This window comes from Homalodisca vitripennis, chromosome 1 (genome assembly GCF_021130785.1).
Source record: "Homalodisca vitripennis isolate AUS2020 chromosome 1, UT_GWSS_2.1, whole genome shotgun sequence".
NCBI lineage: Eukaryota > Metazoa > Arthropoda > Insecta > Hemiptera > Cicadellidae > Homalodisca > Homalodisca vitripennis.
In genome coordinates, this window is record NC_060207.1 from 177,475,001 (window position 1) to 177,489,254 (window position 14,254).

The window sequence follows — 14,254 nt, forward strand, 5'->3', positions numbered from 1 at the left end:
AAGAAGAAGAAGGTGAACTGGAGCTAAGCTCAAAATTCATATTAAATCATCCCTTTCCACTATGGCTACGTTGTGTGTAGAAAACTCGGTTGCTCCAGTGTACTAAGAGATTGTGTCAGTAACATCATAGTTCACTCAATTGTGCACCTGATGAGGCAATGAGAATACCAATTCACCTGGATTTCACTATACTTTTTGTAATCTAGGTATCTCTGATGTCGATACAATGTAAATAGTTTGTTCTGAGCTACTTTGTCAAGCCTGTAATCAAGCATGTAACATTAGATTCAAGAGGCTTCATAAGAGGAAGATGAACTACTGGAGCTAAACTCAACACTCATATTAAATCAATCCTTCTCAACACTTTGACATTTCCAATCAAACGTTTGCGGTTTATTTTAGATTTAAGAAAGCTTTGTAAACATTCTAATTTTTTTTTGTGTGTTCTGTTTGAAATATTGTGTTAGTTATGTCTTTAATTTTTGTTTCTTGTAGACCTAGACAAATGATACCCTTTATGGTCTTTTTATAACCTAACTTTAACTTATTGTATCTTTACTGCAATCATTATATTAACAAATGACATATCAGTTCATCTTTCCTTTGTTTGTTCAAAGGTTTTGTTATTATGGAAGAAATATTATAAAAAAGAATTATGTAGACTTAAAAGCAGTAATTAATTATAATATAATATCATTTTAACGTGTATACATTATTTTAATTGTGCTGTACTGTTTCAATAAATCGGTTGCATTGAGAATACACATTGGTGACGGCTGCTACTTATCGGTGATGCTTACTAAAAACTTAACACCTTTACACTAAGTGATACATCGGTTGTTTTAAGAGGACGAATCAGTGACAGCTGTTACTTATCGGTGCCACCTACTAAAAATGCAATACCTTTACACTAAATGATATATCAGTTGTGTTGAGAGTACGCATCAGTAACGGCTGCTACTTATCAGTGACGCCTACTAAAACATAATACCTTTACACTAAATGTAATATAATTGCTAATTGCTTTAGCAATGTAATTAACAATGATATTTCAACTCATTACTCTTGAGTGACAAAATTAAAGATACAAATTATATTTATTATGATGGTGTAAACAAAAATAACTGAAAATCCTTACTTATAACCTAGTCTTAACTTGACTGAGATTTGAAATGCCAACAAAGTATCCTTGTGGCTTTTGTACCGTAGGAGTTAAATTTTCAGGAATAAAATGTTCTGGACTCTGCAATATGTGGTACCACGCTGGATGTCAGAATATATTTGAGAAAACCCTTAAAAAATTGACTACTACAGAAATTAATGTGTGGAAATGCAGTAACTGTAAAAGATTAGATCAAGACACCTCAAATTTTGACATTACGGCCAATGAAGCAGGCACTCATCAATCTTACTTCCTCGCAGATAAGCAACTACCAAGCACTTCCCACATCCTTGACCATAAAACTGACCACACCTCAAACAAACCAGTCATTAATAATGAATTCACTTCCTTGTCGCAAGTAACAATTGATGAAGTTCAAGGAAAAATTAAAAACTTAGAAGACGATGACCTTGAAACTTCACTTACCTTAGCTGCTGAGGTAGGAAATGCCTTGGTGGCCGAAAATGGAAAACTAAAACAAGACCTAAATAATTTATAACTCAAAAATGTCCAACTATCACAACAGATCACAGACCTAAAAAAATACAGTTAAATTAAATATGAAATGAAAATTGAAGATTTGGAAAATGAAAAAGACGTACTAATCAATAGAAATTTGGCCTTAACTGAAACTCTAAATCAAATTGAACATCAGCTCACCAAAGAGAAACAATTTCAAATAGAATTAGTCAAAACTTTTGAGGAGCAGGACCGGGAGAAGGAACAAATTATTTTAAATTATGAAAAAGAAATTAAAATCTTCAAGATGAACTTAAAAAACAGAAAACTAATTATATTGGTCAAGTTTATCCAAAACAAGCCTTAACAACTGTAAAACACTCAGGAACACAAACCGATACCTCAGAGTCCAGCACCCTATTACTCATGACTACAACCCTCCTTCTTGAGCTGACAAAAATGAAGGTCCGCCAAGACCATTTAGAACACCTTTTCAACTCTTATCAAGAACAAGTGAATGATATAAAAAGTAACCCAGTGACATTGACCCTCGCTACTACAAAAAGGCTGAGTTATAGTTACTGCAATTCCCCCAAGTCACAAAAAAGAATGCAAGCCGAGGAAAAAATAATTTCAGTGTATCTCTGCAAGTGGCAAAAGCTAAAGAAATCGCACATCATAACGACAAGAAAGAGAAAGAAACTAAAGGGTCATACAATCACTCCATGGAGACGGTCCATAAAATCCAAATCACTACTGGAATTTCATCTACAACGGCAGTTGTCACATCTCCACCAATCTCTGCGAAACTTCGAGATCCCAGTGAATGCATAGAAGAGTTTTTCAACAAACACATAGAACACTACAAAATAATAAACAAAAAATACTATGAGGGACAACTAATTGAAAGAGGCAACTAATTGAAAGAGGCAACTCATGTTCGATTTTGGATATTTCTAAACACTACACTCTGAGCAACAACCAGGAAACTCAAACATCAAATTTGCAAATATCTTGGGATGAAATGACACTTAATGCCAACATAGCACATGCCGCAGACAAATCTACTGATGGAGAGACATCTGCCACAGAAACAACAGCTAACACCAACACAAGTAATTTTTTAGACCAACGACAGAGAAAAGAAAAGAAATTCAAAACAAGGACTTTCTGGAACACAACTTATCAAATAAAAAAACAACACAGACTTATAATCTTCCATCAGAACATAGACAGAGTAAGCAATAAAATCGAAAGACTAGAACACTTATTGCATACAAAACCAACCGACATAGTGATCCTAACTGAGCACGGACTAAAGTAACAAACCATCAGCCACTTAAGGCTCAGTAATTATAGTAGTGTGTGTGCATATGGTAGAACAGAATATATCAAAGGGGGTGTTGCTATATATAAACACAATAAGCTAGCCAACAAAACTACCTCTCTTAACCTGGAAAAATACAGTGTAGAAATGGTATGTGAGGTAACTGGAATAACCATAAAAATAAGCAATAAAATAGACTTACATATACTGGGCTATTATAGACCACCAAACGCCAATATTGAAACAACACTCCAAGTTTTAGATGACACTATAACAGAAGTACATACAAACAACTCCTACATCATTGTCACAGGAGATATCAACATTGATAACCTTACCAATAACAGAGAACGAGCTTCACTAAATGGACTGTTGGCCTCACATGACCTTCGGAGACTTGCCCTGCCACCAACGAGAATCACAGCCACCTCTAACTCCTCTATTGACATTATCTGCACTAACCTCCCTCCAGTTAAACTAAATATAAAAGTCTGTAACACTGGTCTCTCAGATCATACCGATCAATACTGCACAGCTGATCTTCCTAAAATACTTGACAAACTCAACATCTTTCGACGTATAGGGATACAAGCTCAAGGAATCTAAACAACCTAAAACACCCTTTAGCCACGGAAACTTGGGAAAATGTGACACAATCAAACAAACACTGATGACGCTTATGACAATTTCCTTATCACCTTTACTAGGGCCTTAGATGTATCTGGTCCATTCAAAACCAAGAAACATCATCAATCTAAAAGGAATACATAAACACAACGAAGAAGCCTTGAGCTTACGGAAAGAGGTTTATTAAAGCGCAGGACATGTTCAATCTCACAGGAAGAATATAAGACAAGACTGAAGCAAAACGGGAAGAAGAAAGCTTATGATCTAAAACTCAGAGAGCTTAGGAAGGAGGCCAATGCAGACTAAACCAAATCAAGCTAACAATAAAACCAAAGCAATCTGGGAAATTATAAATAGAGAAAGAGCAGCTAAAAACCAAACAACACACAGGCCTGACTCATTTAAAAATTGATAAAGTACAAGAAAACAGACCCAAATAAAATCGCTAACCACCTTAACACCTTCTTATTAATATTGCTGACAACACCCTAAAACAACAACAAATATCAATGACAACATAGTATATAATCCACTGTACAACATAGAAACCATAATGACAGAGATAACCCCTACCACAGTAAAGGAGATTTTAAACAAACAATCTACTCACTAGCAAATAAAACCTCCTCTGGGTTGGACGAAATGTCTTCCAAAATCATAAAATTTTGTGAGACTGAACTCTTAAGACCAATACACCACATCACTAACCTATCCTTTATGCAAGGCAGATTCCCGAAAAACTAAAAAACTGGCCAAAGTATATCCTAATATATAAACAAGGAAATAAAGACGAAGCCACAAACTACCGTCCCATCTCACTACTACCAACTGTATCTAAAGTAATAGAAAAAAATAACCCTATCTAGACTCCTCACTCACATGCAAACCAATAATCTCCTGTCAAATAAACAGCATGGTTTCATAAAAGGAAGATCTACATTATTGTTGAATTTATTATAGACAACCTAGAATAAGCCAACACCATCACCAGTATCTTTCTAGACCTGAGTAAAGCCTTTGACTGTCTTGGCCATAACCTAATCCTAGCCAAACTACAATCTCTTGCCATTCAACAGTCAGCTCTGAAATGGTTTGAGAGTTACTTGAGTGAGAGATACCAAGTTGTGGAGGTCAAACAGAGAAGAAATGGAGACACCTGCACTATCAGGTCTGGAAGGCTACCATTGACTCAAGATGTCCCCCAAGGCTCTGTCCTAGGGCCAATCCTATATATTTGATTCACAAATGACTTGCCAACTTTCTTGGGAAAACGACACAAATTCTATTGTGTATGCAGACGATACTCTTCTGCTATCTGCCCAAAAGGATGTTGAACAGCTGGAAATAAACACCTACATCTCATTTAATATGGCCCTAACAATATTGCAGATACAATGATCTAGTATTAAACAGCTCCAAGACTAAGCAAATCACTATAGGAACTAATAAAAAACTATGTGTCCGAACTCCCTGACCTCCAAGAAGCAGAAGACATGAATTATTAAGGAATAACAATAAATAATAATTTAACTTGGGTAAATCACATGACAATTTATGCCTAAAGCTAAATTCATCTCTATATGCCTTACGACGAAACCCATGCAACTAGCAACCTTGAATCTACTAAAATAGCATACTATGCGCTATTTTGAAAGTCATCTTAGGTATGGAATAGCAGCATGGGGAAGCACAACAAAACTCAACCTTTCAAAAGTCCTCAAAATCCAAAAAAAATCAATACGTTTAATGGGCAACCTAGGGACCTAGAGAAAGTTGTAGAAGCTACATTTAAAGAATTGAAAATACTTACGGTAACATCCCTTTACATAATAGAAACAATATTGTATTGCCAAACAAGAGACCTTCCTCGAAATGGTGATCTCCATGAGCATAATACAAGACATGGTCAAGACTTCCCACTACCTCTTCACAGAACAGCCTTATTTGAGAAAAAAACTACCTACGCTGGGAAAGAAACTCTTTAATGCTCTGCCAGAAGAAATAAAGATAATCTCAAGAAAATGAAGACAGAAATGAAGAACTGGCTACTGCAGAGAACCATCTACACAATAGAGGAACTCTACTCTTGGAGGCAACTCAATCAAGACCACTAATACTTTTTATAATAAGACTTAACTAACAACTATGTACATCTTATTTTCATTCACGCTACTTGTAATCTTAAAGATTATCAATAAAGAATCCCTGATTTCTGATTTTCTGATTTTTTATTATTAAAAATAGTAATACTTTTCTGATGTTGGCAGTCGTTTCCCGCAGTGTACTTCACGAGCATCTTTCGGGGAAGCGAAACAATAGCCTCCCGCTTATCTTTGTCAAAATCTGTCAGTATGAGGTCTACTTCCGTGCGAGACTGGACGATTCCTCCGTGAGCGCCCGATGTTGTGTTTGTAGTGCTTGGACGAAATCTCCGTGAGCGCATTATAGTGTTTAGTTTTTATGGAGTAATAATCCGTGTGCGCCTAAATGTGTGACCCGAGATGGTCTCTTTTTAAGTTTTACAATATATTTTATTTGAATTTTGTGAAATGGAGAATGAAGACGAGAGGACTTGTCAGTACAGTACCCGTGTGCTAGGGAACATTTCAGTACTGTTTATGGAGTGAACATTGTCGTTATAAGAACCAGAAGGAAAATGTTTTGAAACTTTGTGTAGTGTTTAAAAAAATGTTTATTAAAGAATAAATTTTGATTTTAGAGTAATAATTGACATTACAATTGTATAATATGTCAACAGATACAGTAACATTTTTTAAGATTTTGAATTTCTTATTTGGAAAATTCATTACATAAGAGAGTAATTTTTATTTAATTTCTAAAAATGAATATAATTATATTGTAATTAAATCAGTATGAAAAACAAATAAAAACAGTTTAAACGACTATGATATCCATTATTCGCTAACCTGGAGGAAACCTCCGTGAGCGCCTGATGGTGTTTCTAATTTTTAAACTCCTGATGGAGGGTTAAGTACACCTTCAAGGAAAATAATAAAGAACAGACAAACATTCATGAAAAATCAGCTCTGTAAATTACTCTACATCAAAGTCTGACATGGACCATTTACGGTTCATTTCTCAAGGAATTTTTTTTTTAACTTTCTGCACACTGTTTTCTGTTGATTTCCTATTCACTTTCTAAGAATTTTCCACTTTAATGTATTCCACAACTTGATCAACAATGCTATCAATCTTGAATGCAGTTCTTTGAATGACCTTTTAGAGCTCCCAATGATATACGATTGTTTGAAATATTGCAAAGGTAGTGTGGGTCAACAAATTTTTTACAGTGATCGCCAGTAAAACGATCATGTCCACGAATCAGAATCAGGATTGAATCAGAATCAGAATAATCTTTATTTATAATCTTAGAGATTACAAATGAAGTCAATTATAAAATTTGTTGTTGACATTATGACATTAGTACATCCGACTTAAAGAAGCTTTCCATAAATTGATTACTACTGTGGTTTCTGGTTTAATACACTAATTAATTATTAATGGAATCATCAGTTTTCAGTTTATTTCTGGATAAACTGGCAAATGCAAACTATCTGCCTTTCTCTTTCAGAACTGTCTGTATTTGTATTAATTTCTATCATGCCAATCACTCACATACAATCTACCAGAAGTTTTATTATTTTCTTTCAGATCATTGCCTTGAATATTTCTAACTACTACCCCTTTCCCCACTTTAAAGCTCTTCATTTTATAATCTGACATCTAACCAAACAAAACACAGTTCCCTACAAAAATTAAAACCATTCAGCAATTCTATTTAATTTCCACATTTTGTGAAGATCTCTAAACTATACTCATTGAGTTAACTAAAACGTAATTACTATTTTGGTTTTTAAAGTTATGGCGTTTTTATTGTTTGTCTGTCATGGTGTTTTGTAAAATTTGTTCTGCGCTTAAATACATATCTCAAACTATCGTGTACCCCATCTGGCGCATGATTGCATAATTTTTTAAGGTAAGTTGATTTTTACATACCTCTTGGGGTACACAAGAGGAAAATTGAAGAAACATAATGAAATAATTGTTTTTGTGCAAAACTGCGTAGCCTACAAACCATTCTCATTATACTTAGACATTAGATGTAAAAAAACAGATAACAGATATAGGTTTTTTTGCCTTTATTATTGAAAAATTCAACGGCAAATAAAAAAGTCGGGAAAAACAATGACGTCATGAATGTGTTAAATGAGATTATTCCTATAATTAGGCCTACCTATCTTAACTGTTTGTTTGATGGTTATGGTTCCTTTATGATTGATGATGTGGAGACATTTTATATATTAAATTAACACTTTTAATTTCAAACGTATGACTTTTATTTAGAATTTTAGACATGTTGATATTGACTGATAGTTCTATTATTCAATATACAAAATATCGATGATGATGATGATGATGATGATGATGATGATGATGATGATGATAATAATAATAAGAAGCAATATAAAAACCAGTCCACTTCACTCTGCCCCTTTTGTTCTGTACATGAGCAAATTGTGCATAGGCTAACAATTCATGTTTGTAAGGTTTTACATTCATCTTTACTATAGAACATGAGACTGTAAATTATTAACAAAATAGTGGCCATTTTAGAATATCTTATAGAACCTTTTAGGGTTCAAATACAATAAATTAAGGTTTGCTTCTCTGTATCACCAATAGGTTAGAAATAGTAGGTACCTTACCTGTTGTTCATTTGTTGGAGCCATCGCAAAGCATTTACATTACCTACAATAACCTATAATTTCATGTCATTCTAATATTTATTAAGAGATTAATACAAGCTACGAACAATGACATACTAATCTGACAACAAATCACATCATAAATAATTGAGCCAAAATTCTAATCCTAACGTTAAACTGAGCTATTGTTGCTAATTTTAAACACACCGACATAGCACCTGCACCACTCGGAACATTCCTTGTTTACAATTCCATTCATTCATTCTTCTTATTCATTCACAACAACATCCGATAGAAAAAAAATAAATGAGTATAACAGGTATGTTTATAAAAACTATTTTTTAGAGTATTTCAAATCTTTGATAATTAATTGTTCCAAGGAGAGGGTCTTTCCACTCAAACTTTTTAAATTGTAACCCCCTTTTATAATCCATTTATATAAAAGGTATAAAATGGAGGATTTCGGTGCAAACCATGTCTTAACGTTTATTGCTTTTTAAGATATTCAGAATTAAAGCTAAATGTACCAATATTTGTCTTAGTTTATAAATCAATTTAAAAATTTACCCAAACAATGGGTGCAAACTTTCCTGTATAAAGAGCACTGTTAAAAAAAGAGTGCAGCACATTTTTAATAACAACTCCAAGTTTTTAAGTGTTCCCTCTTACACCTATTCAAGTATATATCACATATATAAAAAATGAACATTCTGCAATTAAATGAACCAGGATGAGTTTTTTTAAGATGACTGGATGATAATTAAATCAAACTTATGGAATAAAAACAGTGAATTGCGCTGAAGTTATAAACCATTAAGATTGCAGTAATTTAAATTTCTTACTGAAAATTCTCTTGGGATTTTGCTCTAAACGTCCTCCATTTTTAACCTGGCAGTAGTATGTATAGCTTCTTCACATACTCTGCTCACTAATTTTTCAACATTTCTTTGATTTCAGAAGTAATCTTCCTGCTCGCTTTGGTGATACGAAGCTGCATATCGTCCAAAACAGAGACGAGTCTTTTCTTTTTATATGGTGCAACAGGAAAAATCACAAGGTAACATAACGGGTGATTACGCTGCCCATTCAAGGCGCCTACAGCAGCCAGCCCATTATCCTGGAAACTCATTTTCTACTATGAGAGCTCTTGAGTTGGTAACAAAATGTGGGGCGCACCATCCTGCTGGAAAGTGTAGTTTTAGGTTTCTTCACAACCATTAATCCCAAATGCACGGAATTATGGCGTCGTCTATCAGTGCTCCATATATTAAACCCGTTGAATTTGCGTGAATTACAAAGAGTACGACGATGTGATCTCTTAAAATGCCCGTCTAAACAGTCATCTTTTAGCACCTAATATTCTGTATGAATTCGATGGTAGATTAAGAGGGGGTTGAGAGAATGACAGGTCTCCATAATCCCGTAACATTGAGAAAGGGTGATAAACTGATCGGGAAAATTGGAAATTTAACACCCTGAGGAAAACACTGAATTGGCCGGGAATCTCGTTGTAGGACCGGAAAAATCTAAATATCAATAGTTTTGTCTCAAATATTTTATGAAAACAGGAAATAATCTTAACAGATTTTGATTCGGATTTGATGAATCCCGTACATGAAGGTTTACGACATGGAGGTGATGATGTCACCAGATTGTTGACAGCAAATGGTTAGTGTACAATATTTCTCTTCTGTTGTATAGGATGAACCAAATATTTTCTTTCCAGTTGTAGGTTTGACAAAAGTTTTATAATTCCCACTACAGAACGCCAATGTCTTTTTATCCTCGTTCATTGTAAAACATACACACACATAAATTCACTCTTCAGTCCGTTGCCTCTTGTGCAACTGAGACTGTTTATCGAAACACTTTATGTTTCGACCTTTGTGCAAATGGCATAACTAGTTAAAATGTTTTGTTTTGAAGCAATTTGTTTTTTGAGTCGAAACAATTCGACCTGTTTGAGGCCGGTCTTAATTTATTTCCATATCAAATAGCTTTCTGATGTACCTATTTTTCTTATATCAATCGGCAATCGCTGTGACATTTGGATCCACGGTACTTCTACGGTATCACAACTAAAATACCGGATTTTTATGGTTATCGTGTTGATGAACTTATTCAGTTTTATTTCAAACTAAGTACAACAATATATTTAAAATGGTGGCCTTTTATAATAAATTAAAAACTGAGATTAGGTATGGAGTTTGTAATATTAATGTTTATACATTTATTGCAACAAACGAAGTACATTGATCACATTATGTAGTAAAGGCGATAATAAATCCAATCGATTAATTATATTATGTTTAAAATTAAATATAACGTACTATTACATTAATATAGATCTGCGTCCAGTTTTTTTTATTATACGTGTAAACTGGCGACTACAATTCAACCGCGAAAGAGCAATTATCAAAACTCTAAGTTAGTTATAGGTTCCTACTAAAATGCACTCCTAATACTTGCAATACGATTTTAAAATGTGACAAATTGAATTATCATACACAAGTTTCCATTAAATTATTTATTTCCCCATGCGTCTAATGATATTTACCGAAATGTATATATGTAATTCATTACTTAGGTAGCAAACTTTAGACGTTGGTAGGACCTAATTGTATCAGAAAGATTAAATTCCAGTATATCGGTAGTTACATAATAATTTATTAACATTTATTTATCAACATATTTTAATTTCTGCAAAAACTTGTAGATTATCAAAGCATGAAAATTTCGTGATTTTAAAATTACATTTTACTCATTTGAACTTTGTATTTTTATGCCTATGATATTGCAGTGCCAGCCTGTATGGCTTTATACCCGGATGTCCATCTGCTCGGCGCATTAAATTATTTTACGTACTTGATTTAGTCGTATATAAATACTTTATTTATAAAATTAAATGTAGGTTTATAATTTAAAGTATTTTATCGTGATTATAAGTGGTTTTAATTTTAGTAACATTTCGTTAAGGGATTAAAATATTGTTAGATGAAAGGTTCTGTGATTGTACCGAATCGATCTTGTGTACCTGTAAAAACGAGCTTGGAGTTTATGCACCCTTCTAGACTCAAAATTAAAAATCGAACTAAATTAAAATAAAATAACACCTTTCTAAATTATTTAATTCAGAAGAAATCAACTCATTCTCTCTTATGACACTAACCAAATAAAATGTTATTAAAAACTTCGTTGTGACAGTGTTCAACTTCCTTATTCAATTGGCATAGATTCACAGTTCAGATACAGATTCAACTGTAATTATACTATTCCTTTCAAAATGATTTTCTGCACAAACCTCGAAATCTTGATATAATACCTATTTTTTTCTTATTATTGAATATTAAACTTCTATTGCAAACAACCTTTCAATAATGTTTAATTTTAAAACTTTATCTAAACAAAATCTTGTTTTTGAACTGGTAATATCTTGCAAGCTTTAATAATTTAGCTTGAAACATCTGTTATTCAATTGAAATAAAAATAGTTTAAAAATTTTTCCTGTCCCTAGTAAAACATAATTCATTGACAACTTCTCTTACGAAAATCGTAATTCGAATATAAAATTCTACTTAGGCAAAATCCCACGCATAACGGTTTTTGGACAGTACAAATATGAAACACAACAAAATAATATAACAAAGACTACAGCTGCAAACATTGTGAGCTAAACAAGAGCCTTATATACCGGCCTCCTTTCCAAACCTAAATTAGGTACCTCATAGCCGACGCCCTTAATAGGCCTCCAACTATTTAATTATAAGGATTGAAAAATTAATTGTCAACTCTCTTAACCTGTTGTAATCAGTTATCGTAGTAGACTCCCAGAGAATAAGGTGTCTTTCCGTACCATTACCTTACCTTCACGGACCGTTTCTTGAGATTACATTTTTAATTTACTTGTGCATTAACAATTCTACTTATATTCTAAAATATTGTTGTATGTCTTTTCTCCCTTTTTGACGTGACAACGTCTTAAATTAGGTTGCGGCTCGGAGTCACTCATGAAAAAGTGTAACGCCCGGTAACGTTACGATGCCCGTCCAGTAGGTTTGCCGCACGGGATCCGCACGGGATAAAGCAGATAACTGTGGGTCCGCCGCACGGGATAAAGCAGATAACTATGTTTATTCGTGAAAATGTGGAGTGCTTAGATTCGTCATTTACAACAACTACAACAATAAAGGTAAATAATTGTACACTGATATTTCATTATCGTAAACTATGATTGATTGATTAATTGTTAGATTGACACAAAAGTTGAGAAACTGAGTTTATAGGTTATGTCATACTATTGACAAATGTTAATAGTGTTAAGTAAATTATTAGTTTAAATCACTCTGCAATCAATCGTAATTCAGTCGATTGAGAAGAAACAGCGCGTATTGCTAGTCAAACATTTTAAAATAACAAATTATAACCTCTAACCTGTCATAACAGTGCGACCAAACAAACGAACTAAACCGACCAATCACCACGCGCGGAGTTAGAATTTAACTGTGTTTAGCAAGAATTTCAAATTCCAATTTTATTAAATGTTTTATTCAACTTTACCATTTACAATAACAAATTTTAATTAATTTCAAATTATGTACAATGTTTTAGTAAAAAAAAATATATTTCTATAGTTAAAATTTGTGCAATTCTTATTTTTATTCAATTCCTTGTTCCTATTGTGCAATTTAATAATATTCATATCAATAAATATTCTACCGAGAAAAAGACGTTGTCACGTAAAATCTTCGCCCGTAAAACCGACTTTACAGGCAACCATAATTTTTTTATTATTTGTTAATTAAATTTATTTAAAAATATATATCAGGAGGCCTAGTCTTATCATTGAAAAGGCTAAACTAAAACTTGTAAAATGGTATTACGATTTATTTCTTTTTAAATGGTACAATCGAACTTTGATATATAAACCCTAACACATTCAATTCATTCATGGTTTTAGGCCTAAGCATTCCACCTCTCTTGTTCTGGAAACTGTTGTTAAGTATATTTTAAGTGAGTTCGAAAATAAAAAAAAAACTGTTGGATCTAGTTTATTAGATTTAAGTAAAGCCTTTGATCTAGTCAATCATACTATTTTATTTGATAAGTTAAAATTGTATGGAGTTACAGGCTTAGAACTGCAACTAATCCAAAGCTACCTCTCCAATAGAAAACAGATGGTACTAGTAAATAAATGTAAATCTGAATTTCTAAATGTCTCTGCTGGTGTACCTCAGGGCTCAGTATTTGGACCTTTCTTTTTGTAGTCTTTGTGAATGATTTTAGTTTTAATGTACCTACTGTACCTATTCTGTAATGTACGCTGATGACACAACGTTACTCTGTTAGGGTAACAATGCAGATAACGTTAAAGGTAAATTATCTAATGCAATTGAACTGTCAAAAACTTAGTTTTTAGCTACCGGTAATAGTTTAGTTATTAATGAAAGCAAAATAGAAAATATATTTTTTCTTTAAATAAAAATCTGTCTATTGATAGCGAATTTGCCAAACATGTCAAACTTTTAGGTAGTATACATATTGACACCACATTAAAGTGGGATGTACATGTAAATAATATTTGTAAGACATTAGCAAGGATAAACTACCTGTTGCGTAAGTTAAAACCTATTGTAAGTCTAGATGAACCTTGTTAATGACATATTTTGGCCTTTTTAATACTCATTTACTTTATGGAATAAGACTATGGGGTAATTGAGAAAAAACTGAAATGGGTTTAAGGCAGGGCTGTGCAATGATTCCCTTATTATTTTCTTTATTTATTAACGATTGGCGAGTGGAACGTACAGGCCGTGCTTGTACGTCTGTCTATCATCCACATTATTTAACAATAAAACTTGACCTTGAAGATAAGACATTCCTGAAAGATTGTTATGATGTAAATATTATGTCTTGGGCAATTAAGGCGCGGGCAGGCCTGGTTGATCCCTTTGA

General features: G+C 33.1%; 1 protein-coding gene across 2 annotated transcripts in view; it reads right to left on the reverse strand.

Annotated features, from left to right (window-relative positions):
• LOC124352766 (erythroid differentiation-related factor 1) overlaps window positions 1-8,549 on the reverse strand; it is a 61,653-nt gene extending 53,104 nt beyond the window's left edge. For both annotated transcript variants that reach the window (XM_046802430.1, XM_046802429.1), the window contains exon 1: window positions 8,303-8,549. In XM_046802430.1, coding sequence (XP_046658386.1) covers window positions 8,303-8,326 — 24 coding nt within the window. In that variant the 5' untranslated portion in view covers window positions 8,327-8,549. The remainder of the gene's footprint in view (window positions 1-8,302) is intronic.
• Window positions 8,550-14,254: the final 5,705 nt, after the last annotated feature.